The sequence below is a fragment of the Paroedura picta genome, chromosome 1, assembly GCF_049243985.1.
Source record: "Paroedura picta isolate Pp20150507F chromosome 1, Ppicta_v3.0, whole genome shotgun sequence".
NCBI classification, from domain to species: Eukaryota; Metazoa; Chordata; class Lepidosauria; order Squamata; family Gekkonidae; genus Paroedura; species Paroedura picta.
Window position 1 is genome coordinate 118,153,112 of NC_135369.1, and position 14,682 is coordinate 118,167,793.

Genomic DNA, 14,682 nt, shown 5'->3' on the forward strand with positions numbered 1-14,682 from the left:
GCAGACATTTATCACCTTTTCTGGCTGTCTTTTAAAAGAGAGCGCTGGGTCATCTTCCATGTGGGAATGCAGGTGTGCTGAGTGGTACTAGCCAGAAGGGAGTGATCGTAAAAAATGATTTACTGTACATGTGGAGAGTGTTGGAGAAAATGTGGAAATTCATTCACTAACAGAAAGGATAGGCACTGAAAGGGCTGCAACATCTGGCAAATACAGCATTTCTGGCTGCTTTGACTTTGGAGGGGAGAGAGGGGGAATTGGGAGGAATTGCTGGCTTTGGAACAGCATTTCCTTGCCTAATGAAGGATAAGCAACTGTAGGTACGATAGGAATGGATTTGCTCCTCCACTAGTACTAAGCCATTTTTCTGCCTCAGATTTTACCTGTTCATTGGCTTTTGCTTTCTCCCTTGTGCTTCTGGATGGGATGCCTAAGTAATTCAGCTCTTCCCCAGCCCATAGAGAACCCCTCCCTCAAGCCCATGGGTTTTACAGAACTTTAGCTAAACATTAGTTATAGCTATCAGTGTGTGGACATTTTAGATATCCATGTTGTATTTGTGAGACAACACAATCTCTTGGGAAAATATGACTTCCTAGCATACAAAAAGCACTGTAACAGGAGAGGCAGTTTAACAGTGCATTGTTAAGAATAGTTATACACTAAGACAACTGATTTCAGTGGATTTAGTAGGCTGTAATTCTGGTTTGGATTGTACTGCTAGTTGATCAGTTTTTGAACATTTATTTTATTTATTTATTTATTTATTTATTTATTTGTCATACTTCTATACCGCCCTCCCCGGAGGCTCAGGGCGGTTTACATCATAACAGAGAACAATACATAAAACAGTCTTTGCCTAGAATTTGACCATCGTGTGTGTGTTATAAACAAGCAACAGAAACTTCATGATCCAGGACTATGTGTGAAGAGTTACAATGCAAAGAGTTATACAAAGTGAAAGTAATTATTTTCTTCTATAGTGTTTGTTGTATACTGTTCAATAAAAACATTGTTTCTGCTGCCTTTTATCTGGAGGGGTTGTATTAAATTAAACGGGGCTCCACCATCGGAAATTTTAGATTGTTTTTGTATTTTACTGGAGATTAATTGAAGGGGTTTTTATAACAATTGTTGTTTTTTATTATTTTATCTTGATGTAAGCCGCCCCGGGCCAACTATGTCTGGAGGGGCGGGGTATAAATTAAAATATAAATAAATAAATAAATTGTGAGTTATCTGCTTTTATACAGTCAGTAAAAACAAGACCAGGAGCTGATTGTGGTTCAGATCATCAGCTTCTTGTTGCAAAATTTAGGCTTAAATTGAAGAAAGTAGAGAAAAGCACTAGGCCACTCAGGTATGAACTAAATCATATCCCCAACGAATATACATAGAGGTGACAAATAGATTTAATGAATTAGATCTGATAGAGTGCCTGAAGAACTATGGATGGAGATTCGCAACATTGTACAAGAGGTAGCAACTAAAACCATCCCAAAGAAAAAGAAATGCAAGAAATCAAAATGGCTGTCTGAGGAAACTTTACATATAGCTAAGGAGAGAAGGGAAGTGAAAGGCAAGGGAGAAAGAGAAAGATACACCCAATTGAATGCAGAATTCCAGAGAAAAGCTAGAAGAGATAAGAATGCCTTCTTAAATGAACAGTGCAAACAAATAGAAGAAAACAATAGAATGGGGAAGACCAGAGATTTTTTCAAGAAAATTGGAGATATGAAGAGAACATTTCATGCAAAGATGGGTATGATAAGGGACCAAAATGGTAGGGACCTCACAGAAGCAGAAGAGATTTAAAAAAGGTGGCAAAATTATACAGAAGAACTATACAAGAGCGAGCTTAACATCCCTGATAACCACAAAAGGGTAGTTACTGACCTGGAGCCAGACATCCTGGAATGTGAATTCAAATGGGCCTTAGGAAGTCTGAGCAACAATAAAGCTAGTGGTGGTGACGGCATTCCAGATGAACTATTCAAAATCTTAAAAGACGATGCAGTAAAAGTGCTACACTCAATATGCCAGCAAATTTGGAAAACTCAAAAATGGCCACAGGATTGGAAAAGGTCAGTTTACATTCCAATCCCAAAGAAGGGCAATGCCAAAGAATGTTCAAACTACCACACCATTGCACTAATTTTTCCTGCTAGCAAAGTTATGCTCAAAATTTTACAAGCTAGGCTCCAGCAATATGTGGACTGAGAACTTCCCAAAGTACAGGCAGGATTTCGAAGAGGCAGAGGAACTAGAGATCAAATTGCCATCATACGCTGGATCATGGAGAAAGCTAGGGAGTTCCAGAAGAACATCTACTTCTGCTTCATTGACTATGCTAAAGCCTTTGATTGTGTGGAGCACAACAAATTGTGGCAAGTTCTTAAAGAGATGGGAATACCAGAGCATCTGATTTGTCTCTTGAGAAACTTATATGCAGGTCAAGAAGCAACAGTGAGAACTGAACATGGAATCACTGATTGGTTCAAAATTGAGAAAGGAGTTCGGCAAGGCCTGTATACTGTCACCTTGCCTATTTAACTTGTATGCGGAGCACATCATGAGAAAGGCGGGATTAGATGAGTCACGAACTGGGATCAAGATTGCAAGGAGAAATATCAACAACCTCAGATATGCAGATAATACCACTCTAATGGCAGAAAGTGAAGAGGAACTAAAGAGCCTGTTGATGCGGGTGAAGGAGGAGAGTGCAAAAGTTGGCTTGAAACTCAACATCAAGAAAACAAAGATCATGGCATCCAGCCCTCTCAATTCCTGGCAAATAGACGGAGAAGAAATGGAGGTAGTGACAGATTTTATTTTCCTGGGCTCCAAGATCACTGCAGATGGGGACTGCAGCAAAGAAATTAAAAGACGCTTGCTCCTGGGGAGGAAAGCTATGACAAATCTAGACAGCATCCTAAAAAGCAGAGACATCACCTTGCCAACAAAAGTGCATCTAGTCAAGGCTATGGTATTCCCAGTTGCAATGTATGGCTGTGAAAGTTGGACCATAAGGAAGGCTGAGCGTCAAAGAATTGAGGCTTTTGAACTCTGGTGCTGGAGAAGACTCATGCGAGTCCCTTGGACTGCGAGGCGAACAAACCGGTCAGTCCTAGAGGAGATCAGCTCTGACTGATCCTTAGAAGGCCAGATCTTGAAGATGAAACTCAAATACTTTGGCCACCTCATGAGAAGGAAGCACTTCCTGGAGAAGAGCCTAATGCTGGGATCGATTGAGGGCAAAAGAAGAAGGGAGCGACAGAGAGTGAGGTGGCTGGATGGAGTAACTGAAGCTGTAGGTGCAAACTTAAATGGATTCCGGGGAATGGTAGAGGACAGGAAGGCCTGGAGGATCATTGTCCATGGGGTCGCGATGGGTTGGACACGACTTCGCACCTAACAACAACAACAAAATCTGCTTTTATATACAAAACTATTTTGGAGAGGGTGTCATCTTACAATCAAGATCATCTTTCAAGTAAATAAGGTGATATTTTGATATTGCTCAAAGTTTTATAAGATTACTAACATGAAAGCCTGTTACAGCTGTAAATGCAACGGATGCTAGCATGGAGGGAGGGTGGAGCATCCTATGTGGAAAGGTAGGAAGAGAGGAAAGAGAGAGAGAGAATGAAAGAATGAAAGAAAGAAAGAAGCAGAGAAAATAGAGGGAAAGAGAGAGAGAAAGAAGAAGAGCCGGAGAAAATAGAGAGAAAAAGTGGGAGAGAAAGAGAATCCCAGAAAAAGCGAGAGGGAGAATGGAAGATATAGAAAGAAAGAGGAAGAGAAATAAATCCAATGGTATTCCTGATGGGAGCAATAAAGTTAGGCATGTAAATATAGGTGATGCAGAGACAGAGACAGATATAAAGAAAATGAGGGGTAGAAAGGGAGAGGAATAGAAAAGGAGAGAAAGACACACAAAAAGATATAGGAAGAGATAGAAAGGAAAGAGAAGGGGAAGAGAGAGGAAAAGTAACAGAAAGAGGGAAGAGAAAAAAGAAAGGAAGAGAGGAAATGGGAGATAAAAAGGAAGAAGCAGATAGAGATGGAAAGAAACAGTGAAAGGAAGTGTGTGAGAGACAGAAAGATAGAGAGAGGTAGAGGGAAGTAAGGGGGGGAACTTGCCCCAGAAAGGGCTGGGTGCCCGCTGGAGGGCTTGGCGGTGCTTGTCGGGACTTGTCTGCACTCCAGCCTCCCCGTGGCAGAATAGGCGCAGTGGGGCCAGTACAGAGGGCGGTAAGCCTTGTCAGGGGAGGGGTGACAGGCAGTCGGGTCCCTCCCACCCTGGGCAGGCTGCCCATGCGCAGTCAGTGGTGTCCCAAAGAGGGCTGGCACAAACTGTGGTGGGTCTGTTTGGTGCAGGGGGTGGGTGGAGAATCTCCGGCTTCTCGTCGGGTTGAGCCTGAAAAGGTGCTGCAAGGTGTGGGCATACCGCAGTGGGAGTTCTCAGGGCAGGGGGGGGGACAGCGGGTGAGCCCCTGGCTCCCCGTGGGCAGGTAGTCCTGCAGAGGAAAGGGCTGACGCTGGCTGCACAGGGCTCGGGGGGGGGGGGGAAATCGGCATTGCCAGGGTTCCACGGCCTTGCAAAGGCGCCATGAGGTCTGGACAGGCTGTGGCAGGGTTTTTAGGGGAGGGGGGATTACTTTCTCTCCTCCTTTCTTCCACTACTCTTGGTGTTCCTTGTTTTTAATGCCTGGTTGTGTGGGGTTGCTGGGTAAGTTCATAATGCCACTCATGCTGCACACAAGATGAAGTACTCTGTGTCCCTCATATGCGGTTACAGGACCAGTCACCTGCTAATATAGTGGTACTAGACTCTCTGGTGTAATTCTGGGCCCCTCTTTCTTCCACTCCTTTTCCATATGTCAGCATGGTCAAGTCTGCCACCATCTGTGGTGAGTACATGGTTACAGCTGAATGTGCACTTCAACAAACATAAGTGAGAACGTGCTTAGAAAACTTGACTTAGCTGTGTGAGGTTTCGAATGCAAAGGTTGATTTTGTAAACTTGTCAAGTTCAAAATTTAAAAAAAACGTGGTTTGGTATTAGGAAAAATATTTTAGGAAAAATGTTTTAAAAGATTGATTTATAATAGTGAGCTTGAATAGAATATTGTTCATAATATCTTCTCTGATTCAGCCTCCTTTTCATGTTGCTTTAGTGCAGTGATAGTCAGTCACCTGTAGCTATTCTGAACATTGTTCCCTGGTGTGGCATCTGCCCCATGTTTCAAGTGAGTAAGATAAGGAAAGACCTTGCTTGGAGGGGCTTGTGATTAGCAGGTGATTCCCACCTTGAAACAGCTGCTACCAGAGGAACAGGGAAGCTGCAAGCCTCCCTGAGGTGCAGGCCTCATCCCAGTGACAGAGTAAATGTAGCACTTCTGGTGGATAGCACTTGTGGGTGTGACTTCTCTGTGACTTGCATAATGCATACTACTGCTATAGATAAATTGGTGATTACCAGCCTAGATGGCTTTGAAACAGCTTAGACAAATACATGGAGGACAGAGCTGTCAACAACAACGAAAATGGAACATTTATGTTCAAAATCAGGATATCTCTGCATAGCTTTTGGAGAGGGGGTGGGTGGGTAAATGGTGAACCTTATGGAATTCTGTACTTATGAGCTTTCTGGAAGTATCTGTATGGCCACTGGTTGAAAGAGGATGTTTGGCTACATAGAAACGAACGGCAATCCATAGGTTCTTACATTATGCTGTGTGGGGTGACTTTTCTGCCAGGTGACTTTTTTCTGCCATAATATTGTTTTTCTGCCATAATATTGTTCTGTATTTTCTGTGCTGGGGAAGTATCTCTCAGTACTGCATCACCTATATTTACATGCCTACCTTTAATGCCCCCATCAGAGATAGCACTGGATTTTCCCAATGGAGGAAATGTAGAAATGCTGTGGCAGAAGAATGCATGCGCACACTGTGCTCTGACATTAAGGCCATTGAGAGTAAAAGAAAAGTAGTTTTGTTTTCTTTCTGGGAACCGTGTAGCATGGAAACAAACTGTAAATGCTCCCTACTATTTAAGCAAATGCTGTGCTATTTTGTGGTAGTGGTGATGTTAAAAGGGTAGGGGGAGACACAAAGAATCACTCTCACTTATTAGGCTGTGCTGTGTGCTTATGTAATCTCATCTTTTCACAATTCTTTCTACAACTCCCAAGAAAATGGCCAGTTTGGCTCTCTTGTTATGCATGTCATTCAGTGTAGAGGGAAATCGGCTAAGCGTGCAGAGTAAGCTGTCAAACAGAATTAAATCCATAGAGGCAGTTACTCCTGTTGTTGGCAAGCAGCTTCTTTTTGCTTTCTTGCTACGTGTGGTGTTACAATTCAAAGTGAATTCATCCAAGTGTGCATTTATGCAGGGGCATTAATTTAATTGTGACTGAATAGATGGCAGTACTGGTAACTGAACTTTTGAACAATGTCTGTGGTATGATCCAAAAAGGCCTCCCCCCGCCCTCTGTTGCCACTTCTCCAGTTGGTACAAAGGAGGCACGTCTGCCAGTGCTGTTGTAGTTCTGGAAACAAACATTAGAGTTACAAGTTTTAATTGATTAACCAGTTTGATTAATTAAATTAAAAATTTTAATTGGAGGTCCTTCCTTCTTTCACCTTGCTTAATTGATAGAACTGAAAATAATTGAAATCATTACCACTGCAGTCTTCAGCAGAGCTACGCCCTTCTAAATTCATTGAAATAATTGGGCTTGAAAGAGTGCAGCACTACTTAAGATTACAGGAGTTCATTTTACAAACTTATTGATAGGTGATTAATTCTTCTGTATTTTAAGCTAATTTGGCTCCAGTGCATCAGTCTAATGAACAAGAACACATTAAAGACTGCCTTTTAAAATATTACTCTTTAGTTTGCCTTTCTCACTGAGACTAAAGGTGGATTGCACAGTGTAAGTCAGTGTAATTACTTGGATGAGACATCTGAACCAAATCATAAATATGGAGTATTAGATATGATAAACAGTGCAACAGGTGGTATTGCAAGTTGCTGTGTAAATGCGCGAATTAAATTATGTTGTCTTTTCAGGATCTGCAAAAAAGGGCCATTGTTGATGTTTTGTATGGCTACAAAATTAGAAAGCCTTGGATAATTTATTGGTTTGGTTTAGAGCTGCAGTTATAGCACCCACATATGACGGTGATTCAAGTAAACGGAAACACTTTTTTAAAAACCTCCTGTGTAGAAGCAACGTGAACAGCTTGTGGGAAGGTTGAGCCCTGTGACATAGTAGGGGCTAAGATTCTAATGCCGGGATTAGCTGCTTATTTTTGGTTGTCTGCAGGCTTTGATGCACAGTAGCAGTTGCTGGGCATCAGAGAGCTGTCACTCAGATTCGAGTAACCTCTGCCTCACCTTTGTTAATTTTAACTTGCTCATCTGTCTAGGAGCATTGGCACCTTGGATTTTCTATAAGCCTACCGATATTTCAGGTTGAAGATGGAATCAGAACCAGACAAGTAAAAAGAATAGCAGTATCTTATTTTGTTGCTTTCCTCTATACAATATACCTATGTTTGAAAGCCTCAAGTGATTTTAAAAGCTGAGCAGCAATGTTTGCCAATATTTTATCAATAAAGAGTATTATCACCTGTAGTTGTACTGAAGAATATTTGTTCAAAGATGCATGTTCAAAGACAAATTTAAATTTAAATTTGAAATTTAAACTTCCAGATTAAACTTCTGTAACTCGCTCTACGCGAGCTTTCCCTTGTCTTTGACTCGGAAGTTACAGCTGGTCCAAAATGCAGCTGCCAGGGTCCTCACTAGAACACCTTTGAGGGACCACATTCAGCCGGTGCTTCGTCATCTGTACTGGTTACCAGTCTGTTTCCGAATCAGATTCAAGGTATTGGTATTGACCTTTAAGGCTATACGTGGCCTGGGTCCCATCTACCTGCGGGACCGCTTGGTTGCTTATGCCCCCCACAGAGCACTCCGCTCTGCGAGTATGAATTTACTGGTTGTCCCGGGCCCACGGGATGTTCGCCTGGCCTCGACCCGGACCAGGGCATTTTCAGTCCTGGCCCCAACCTGGAGCTCCCAGAAGAACTAAGGGCCCTGCGGTATCTACCAGCTTTCTGCAGGGCCTGCAAGATGGAGCTCTTCTGCCAGGCATATGGTTGAGGCCGGAGCAGCTCTCCTACTAATCCATTGGAGGATCCCCTCCAATATTGAAATCTCTAACACCGAGATCATTGTTAGATCTATTGCATTGCACCATCCTTTTTCTGAATATTATTCTCCCCACCAGGCTGAACATGGGGGAAGTTGGGTAAATATGATTAGAATTGTGACCACTGCCACTTATATGTTATATGTGATATGTTGTTTGACGTAAATTGGGTATATGTCTTCCTGCCTGCCTGCCTGCCTGTCTGTCTGTCTGTCTGCCTGCCTGCCTACCTACCTACCTACCTACATACCTACCTACCTATCATTGCATTTCTATCCTACCACTCCCATAAGGGCTCGTGGCGGTTAACAATTAAAAAAACCCCAATACATAAAACCCCATGAAACCCATAACATTATAAAACACAGCTCAACCATCCCCTTAAAATCCTCCCACCAGCGGCAAAAAACATCCTAAAAAACTCAGGATGGACGGAGGGGCTTGTAAACTGCTCCTGGGATGGCAAGAGTGGCAGGGGGAGTCCAGATCTTCTTCACGTCGGCCTCATACACCTGGTGGAAGAGCTCCGTCTTGCAGGCCCTGCGGAACACTGAAAGCTCCCGCATGCCCCGTAGCTCATTCCACCAGGTAGGGGCCAGGACCAAGAAGGCCTGGCACTGGTCGAGGCCAACCGCACTTCCTGGGGGCTGGGAATGATCGACAGATTTATCCCCTCAGAGCGCAGACCTCTGCAGGGAACATAGGGCAAAAGGCAGTCCCTAAGGTATGTGGGGCCCAGACCGCAGAGGGCCTTAAAGGTAAGAACCAATACCTTAAACCGGATCCGGGCAGCAACTGATAACCAATACAGCTGCCTCAGCACAGGCTGGATATGGGCCCTCCAAGATGTCCCAGTGAGGACCCTTGCAGCTGCATTTTGCACCAGCTGTAACTTCGAGATCAAGCCTAAGGGCAGGCCCACATAGAGCAGGTTTTTAGGGACCTAGGAAAAAGAAATCTTAGCAGTATCATTATAGTACTACAAGTATCTTTAATCGACAAGATGTCCTGCCCTGCCTGCTGGAGGCATTGCAGTACCCCTGGCTTCTGATCCTGGGCGACTTCAACGTCCACGCGGACGCACCCCCTTCAGTCCATGGCGGAGACCTGGTGTCATCCATGGGGACACTGGGACTTTCGCAATTTGTTGCCGGGCTCACCCATCACGCCGGCCACACACTCGACTTGATTTTCGGTGCTGGGATAGAGGTGGATCTGGATACAGCTCTAGCTGTGCCGTGGTCAGACCACTATGCCCTGCGGGCCCGGCTCAGGATACCACCCCCCCCCAGTTGGGCGGCGGGCGCATTCTAGCCCGCCCGCGGAGACTTATGGATCCAATTGGATTCCGGAATGCTCTGCGGGACCCGATGCCTCCTGGCGACTCACTGGCGGCTTTGGTGGCGGACTGGCAGTCCCGCCTGACAGCCGCTATAGATGAGATCACCCCTAAACGTCCTCTCTGCCCTCGACTCAAACGGGCTCCCTGGTACACCGGGGAGCTACGGGAGAAGAAAAGGGAAGTGAGACAACTGGAGCGAGTGTCGCGGAAGACTCGCGACGAAGCTACGAGAGCATCTTATCGCGCGCTTATGAGTGCGTATGAGATGGCGGTGAAAGTGGCAAAACGTGAATTTTTTGCCACGGAAATCGCGTCCGCAAGCTCTCGCCCGGGCCAATTATTTAGGGTAGTTAGATCCCTTACCGCCCTTGAGGGGCGCCAAAATAATAGCAAATTGGAACTCGGCTGTGGGGCATTTGCAAGCTATTTTGCGGACAAAATCTCATCTCTCCGCTGTGATCTTCCTGCCACAGTTAATACAGTAAACGAACTGGAGGCATGTTGGCCGCCTTTGGAGGTGACGTTTGATGGCTTCAGACGGCTCTCTTTATCCAAAGTGGACAAGTTGCTAGGCTCGGTTAGGGCGACCACTTGACCCCTGTCCATCATGGCTCCTCAAAGGAGGTGGCCAGAAGATAGGAGGCCAGCTCAGGGACATTATCAACCTCTCCCTGGAGTCCGGGGAGTTCCCTGAGCAGCTGAAGGGGGCAGTGGTTCACCCTCTTCTGAAGAAATCTACGCTGGATCCGTGGGACCCCGCCAGCTTTTTGGTCCTGGCCCCGACCTGGTGGAATGAGCTCCCGGAAGAGCTGCGGACCCTGCGGGATCTTTCAACATTCCGCAAGATGGAGCTCTTCCGCCAGGTTTATGGTTGAGGCCGGGCTGATAATAGATCTATGCCCCCCCCCGGGGACTCGGGTTCCGGACCCGAAGCAAAACATCATCAGGACCTCCTCTCCACCCGCTAGTAGTGGGAGGGAGGGGGGGGAAAGTTGAGCTGCCGTTCTTGCCATGCCGGTAATATTGGCAACGTTATCATTGTTTTAATGGGGTTTTAATGGGGATTTTGGGATATTGTTACCCGCCACGAGCCGCAAAGGAGTGGCGGGATATAAATCTAATAATAATAATAATAATAATAATAATAATAATAATAATAATAATAATAATAAGAGTGTACTGTGTAACAAATCCAAATACCCTTCTGCATGTATAAATATTATTGAAAGTAATCCTATTCATACGTATAATTGTTTAGGGTATTTTGTATATGGTGGGAGTTGTAGTTCTTGTATCTGTAAGCTTAGTTCAGTGCACATGGGTACTATTTATGCAAGATGCTCATAATAGGATGAAAGCTTGCAGGAGTTCATTTAGTACGAGATTTGTGATGAAAGAAAATTCTGAAGCAGACCACTGGGCAAAACTCCTGCCCCAGACTTGGTCAGTATCTTAAAGCTATAGCTTCCTAAGCATACAAAGTTTTTAAATGATTTTAACTATGTCAGGATATTGTCTTTCATTTCTGAAATCAGTAACACTGATGTGTTTTGCTCATGCTGTACGTCACTCACACAATGACAATCTTTCTCCCCAGATCACTCCACCTCAAGTGGTACTTCCTCGTTTAAGCCCAGCCGTTCCCTGGTCTCCATTCCTACCGCCCATGTGATGCCGTCTAATGCCAGCTCTCCGTTTTCCAAACACAGGGAACCTTTCAAATCTGATGGTTCAAAGTGGAATATGAGTCTTTTGAGGACTGCTGGAAGCAGGCATCAGGGCATGCTGGACAGTTCTCTTGACATGAAGGACTTAAGGCCTGTAAGAAAATGGTCATCTTTATCTAAGCTAAGCACTTCTGCTACTTGTAGCCAGGATGGAAGCATTCACTCAACGGAATACAGAACCAGCATGGATAAAATGGGAAGAGAGGAAACTATGGCACTGCAGTTAAGAGCAAATGGGACCGGCTGCTTGCACAATAGTATGGAGCTGCTCAAGATCGAGGACAGAGACATAGGGGGGAAAAGGAACTCCACCTTGGACTGCAAATACAAATTTGAAAGTTGCAGCAAAGAAGACTTGGGTGTTCCTGATCCTTCAAACAGGAGACATGCCTTAGACATGACCTATAGTGCCTTACCAGAAAGCAAGCCTGCTACATCGAACTGTGAGGTTTTTGGACAAGGCTATATACCTTTGAGACCACAGGCGGTGAGTGGGATTCCCATTCAGCCATCTGAGAGGACTCAGAGGTGGCTTACAGAACAATTTCATACAAACCCGCCGGACTCCAGGCCTTCTGAAGGGTCATACAGTTTATCATCTTGGCAGTTACAACAGCTTGAAGAACTTCGAGTTGGAAGTGAATACCCTGTGCAGGTAAGAAATGTGGTGTTTACTGCCACCGTGTGGATAGAAAGGCAGATGACATCAAACAGCATGCTTTTGAATGAAAAGGTCCTCTCTAACTGATGTGTAGTGCAGCATTTCTATTTTAAAGGCTGTTACTTTTTTAAAGGTGGTGTTCATAGATTTTATTCAGTTCACTCTTCCTTTTTTCCAACTTTGCAGAGCCCCTTGACTTTAAACATGAACATCTTTGTGACTATTTTCATATGCAGCCCATTTCATTTATGCTTACTTAAGCCTTGTTGAAGGTGGTGGGGCTGAATCATATCTGGCACTGTGTTGGGTTTAGGCCATCACCTTTGATTTTGATATTATAGTTGTGGTAAATAATTTAGTAATTGGTAAAGCCCCTCCATCCTAGCCCAAAGAATTGAGGCACATTCTTTAGACATGTGTTTAAGAACATGTTTTCCATATTATTTTGTGAAAATTAGAGCTTTGAGGAAATACAACTTAATCTTCTGTTTCTCCCACTTGTTTGTCCATATATGTTGAGGAAATTCAAGTCAGTGGTTTATGCATCTTTACTAATGCCACAGAAACAAGGTTTCAGTATTCTGTTTTAGTTTTTAATAGATCATAACAACACATTTAAACCAAATTTTGGTTCTTTAAAATTTATGGCATAGATGGTTTTCAGGTGATATAAGCACCAGTCCAGGTAACAATTAAAGTATGGGTGTCCCAGTTATAATTTATGTAATTGTGATGCATGGGTGGTGTCCCCTGGAGTCCTGGACTGATTGCCCTGTCATAGAATCATAGAATCATAGAGTTGGAAGGGGCCATACAGGCCATCTAGTCCAACCCCCTAGGGGGCTCAACGCAGGATTAGCCCTAAGCATCCTAAAGCATCCAAGAAAAGTGTGTATCCAACCTTTGCTTGAAGACTACGTGAGGGGGAGCTCACCACCTCCTTAGGCAGCCTATTCCACTGCTGAACTACTCTGACTGTGAAAATTTTTTTCCTGATATCTAGCCTATATCGTTGTGCTTGAAGTTTAAACCCATTACTGCGTGTCCTCTCCTCTGCAGCCAACAGAAACAGCATCCTGCCCTCCTCCAAGTGACAACCTTTCAAATACTTAAAGAGGGCTATCATGTCCCCTCTCAGCCTCCTTTTCTCCAGGCTGAACATTCCCAAGTCCCTCAACCTATCTTCATAGGGCTTGGTCCCTTGGCCCCAGATCATCTTCGTCGCTCTCCTCTGTACCCTTTCAATTTTATCTATGTCCTTCTTGAAGTGAGGCCTCCAGAACTGCACACAGTCTGACCAGTGCCGTATACAATGGGACTATGACATCTTGTGATTTTGATGTGATGCCCCTGTTGATACAGCCCAAAATGGCATTTGCCTTTTTTACCGCTGCATCACACTGCCTGCTCATGTTTAGTTTACAATCCACAAGTACCCCAAAGTCTCGTTCACACACAGTGTTACCTAGAAGCATATCCCCCATCCGGTAGGCATGCTTTTCATTTTTTTGACCCAGATGCAGAACTTTACACTTACCTTTATTAAATTGCATCTTGTTCTCATTTGCCCATTTTTCCATTGTGTTCAGATCTCGTTGAACTCTGTCTCTATCTTCCGGAGTATTTGCCAGTCCTCCCAATTTGGTGTCATCTGCAAACTTGATGAGTAGTCCCTCCACCCCCTCATCTAGATCATTAATAAATATGTTAAAAAGTACCGGGCCAAGCACCGAGCCCTGAGGTACCCCGCTACTCACCTCTCTCCAGTCTGATGAAACACCATTGACAACAACTCTTTGAGTGCAGTTCTCTAACCAATTCTCTATCCACCTGACTATCTGAAAATCCAGATTGCAGTCCTTCAACTTATCCATCAGAACATCATGGGGAAACTTGTCAAAAGCTTTACTAAAATCCAAGTAAATGACATCAACCGAATTTCCCCGATCCAGCAAACCTGTTACTTGGTCAAAAAAGGAAACCAGGTTGGTCTGGCAGGACCTGTTGGAGACAAATCCATGCTGACTTCCTTGGATCACCAAATTGTCCTCCAGATGTTTGCAGATCGCTCCCTTTAATATCTGCTCCATTATCTTCCCCACAACAGAGGTCAGACTCACTGGTCTGTAGTTTCCCGGGTCATCCTTCCTCCCTTTTTTGAAGATCGGAATAACGTTTGCTCTTTTCCAGTCCTCCGGGACATCTCCAGTCCTTAAAGAGGTTCCGAAGATGATGGACAAGGGCTGTGCAAGTTCTCTGGAAAGTTCTTTGAGTACTCTTGGGTGCATTTCATCCGGACCAGGGGATTTGAACTCATCCAGTGCAGCTAAATGCCTCTCGACAACCTCTCTATCCATGTTAACCTGCCACCCAGACACTGTCCTTTGGCTATGGCCATCTCTAGATGTGCCTAAACACTTTGACCTGTGGGAAAAAAACAGATGTAAAATAGGCACTAAGCCTTTCTGCTTTCTCTGCATCTTCCGTGATAGTTTGTCCATCCGCACCCAACAGTGGGCCTATTGCCTCCTTCACTTTACGTTTGCTCCTCACATAACTGAAAAATCTTTTCTTGTTACAATGGGCTTCCCTGGCCAATCTTAGCTCACTCTCAGCTTTGGCCTTTCTTATGATTGATCTACAGTGCCTAGTAACCCGTAGGTACTCTTCTTTAGAGCTCTGTCCTTCCCTCCATTTCCTGAACATTTTCCTTATCTTTCTTAGT

General features: G+C 44.4%; 1 protein-coding gene across 2 annotated transcripts in view; it reads left to right on the forward strand.

Annotated features, from left to right (window-relative positions):
- Positions 1-14,682, forward strand: part of CEP85L (centrosomal protein 85L) — a 162,326-nt gene that overhangs the window by 69,818 nt on the left and 77,826 nt on the right. For both annotated transcript variants that reach the window (XM_077301069.1, XM_077301077.1), the window contains exon 3: positions 11,167-11,951. In XM_077301069.1, the coding sequence (XP_077157184.1) occupies positions 11,167-11,951 (785 nt within the window). The remainder of the gene's footprint in view (positions 1-11,166; positions 11,952-14,682) is intronic.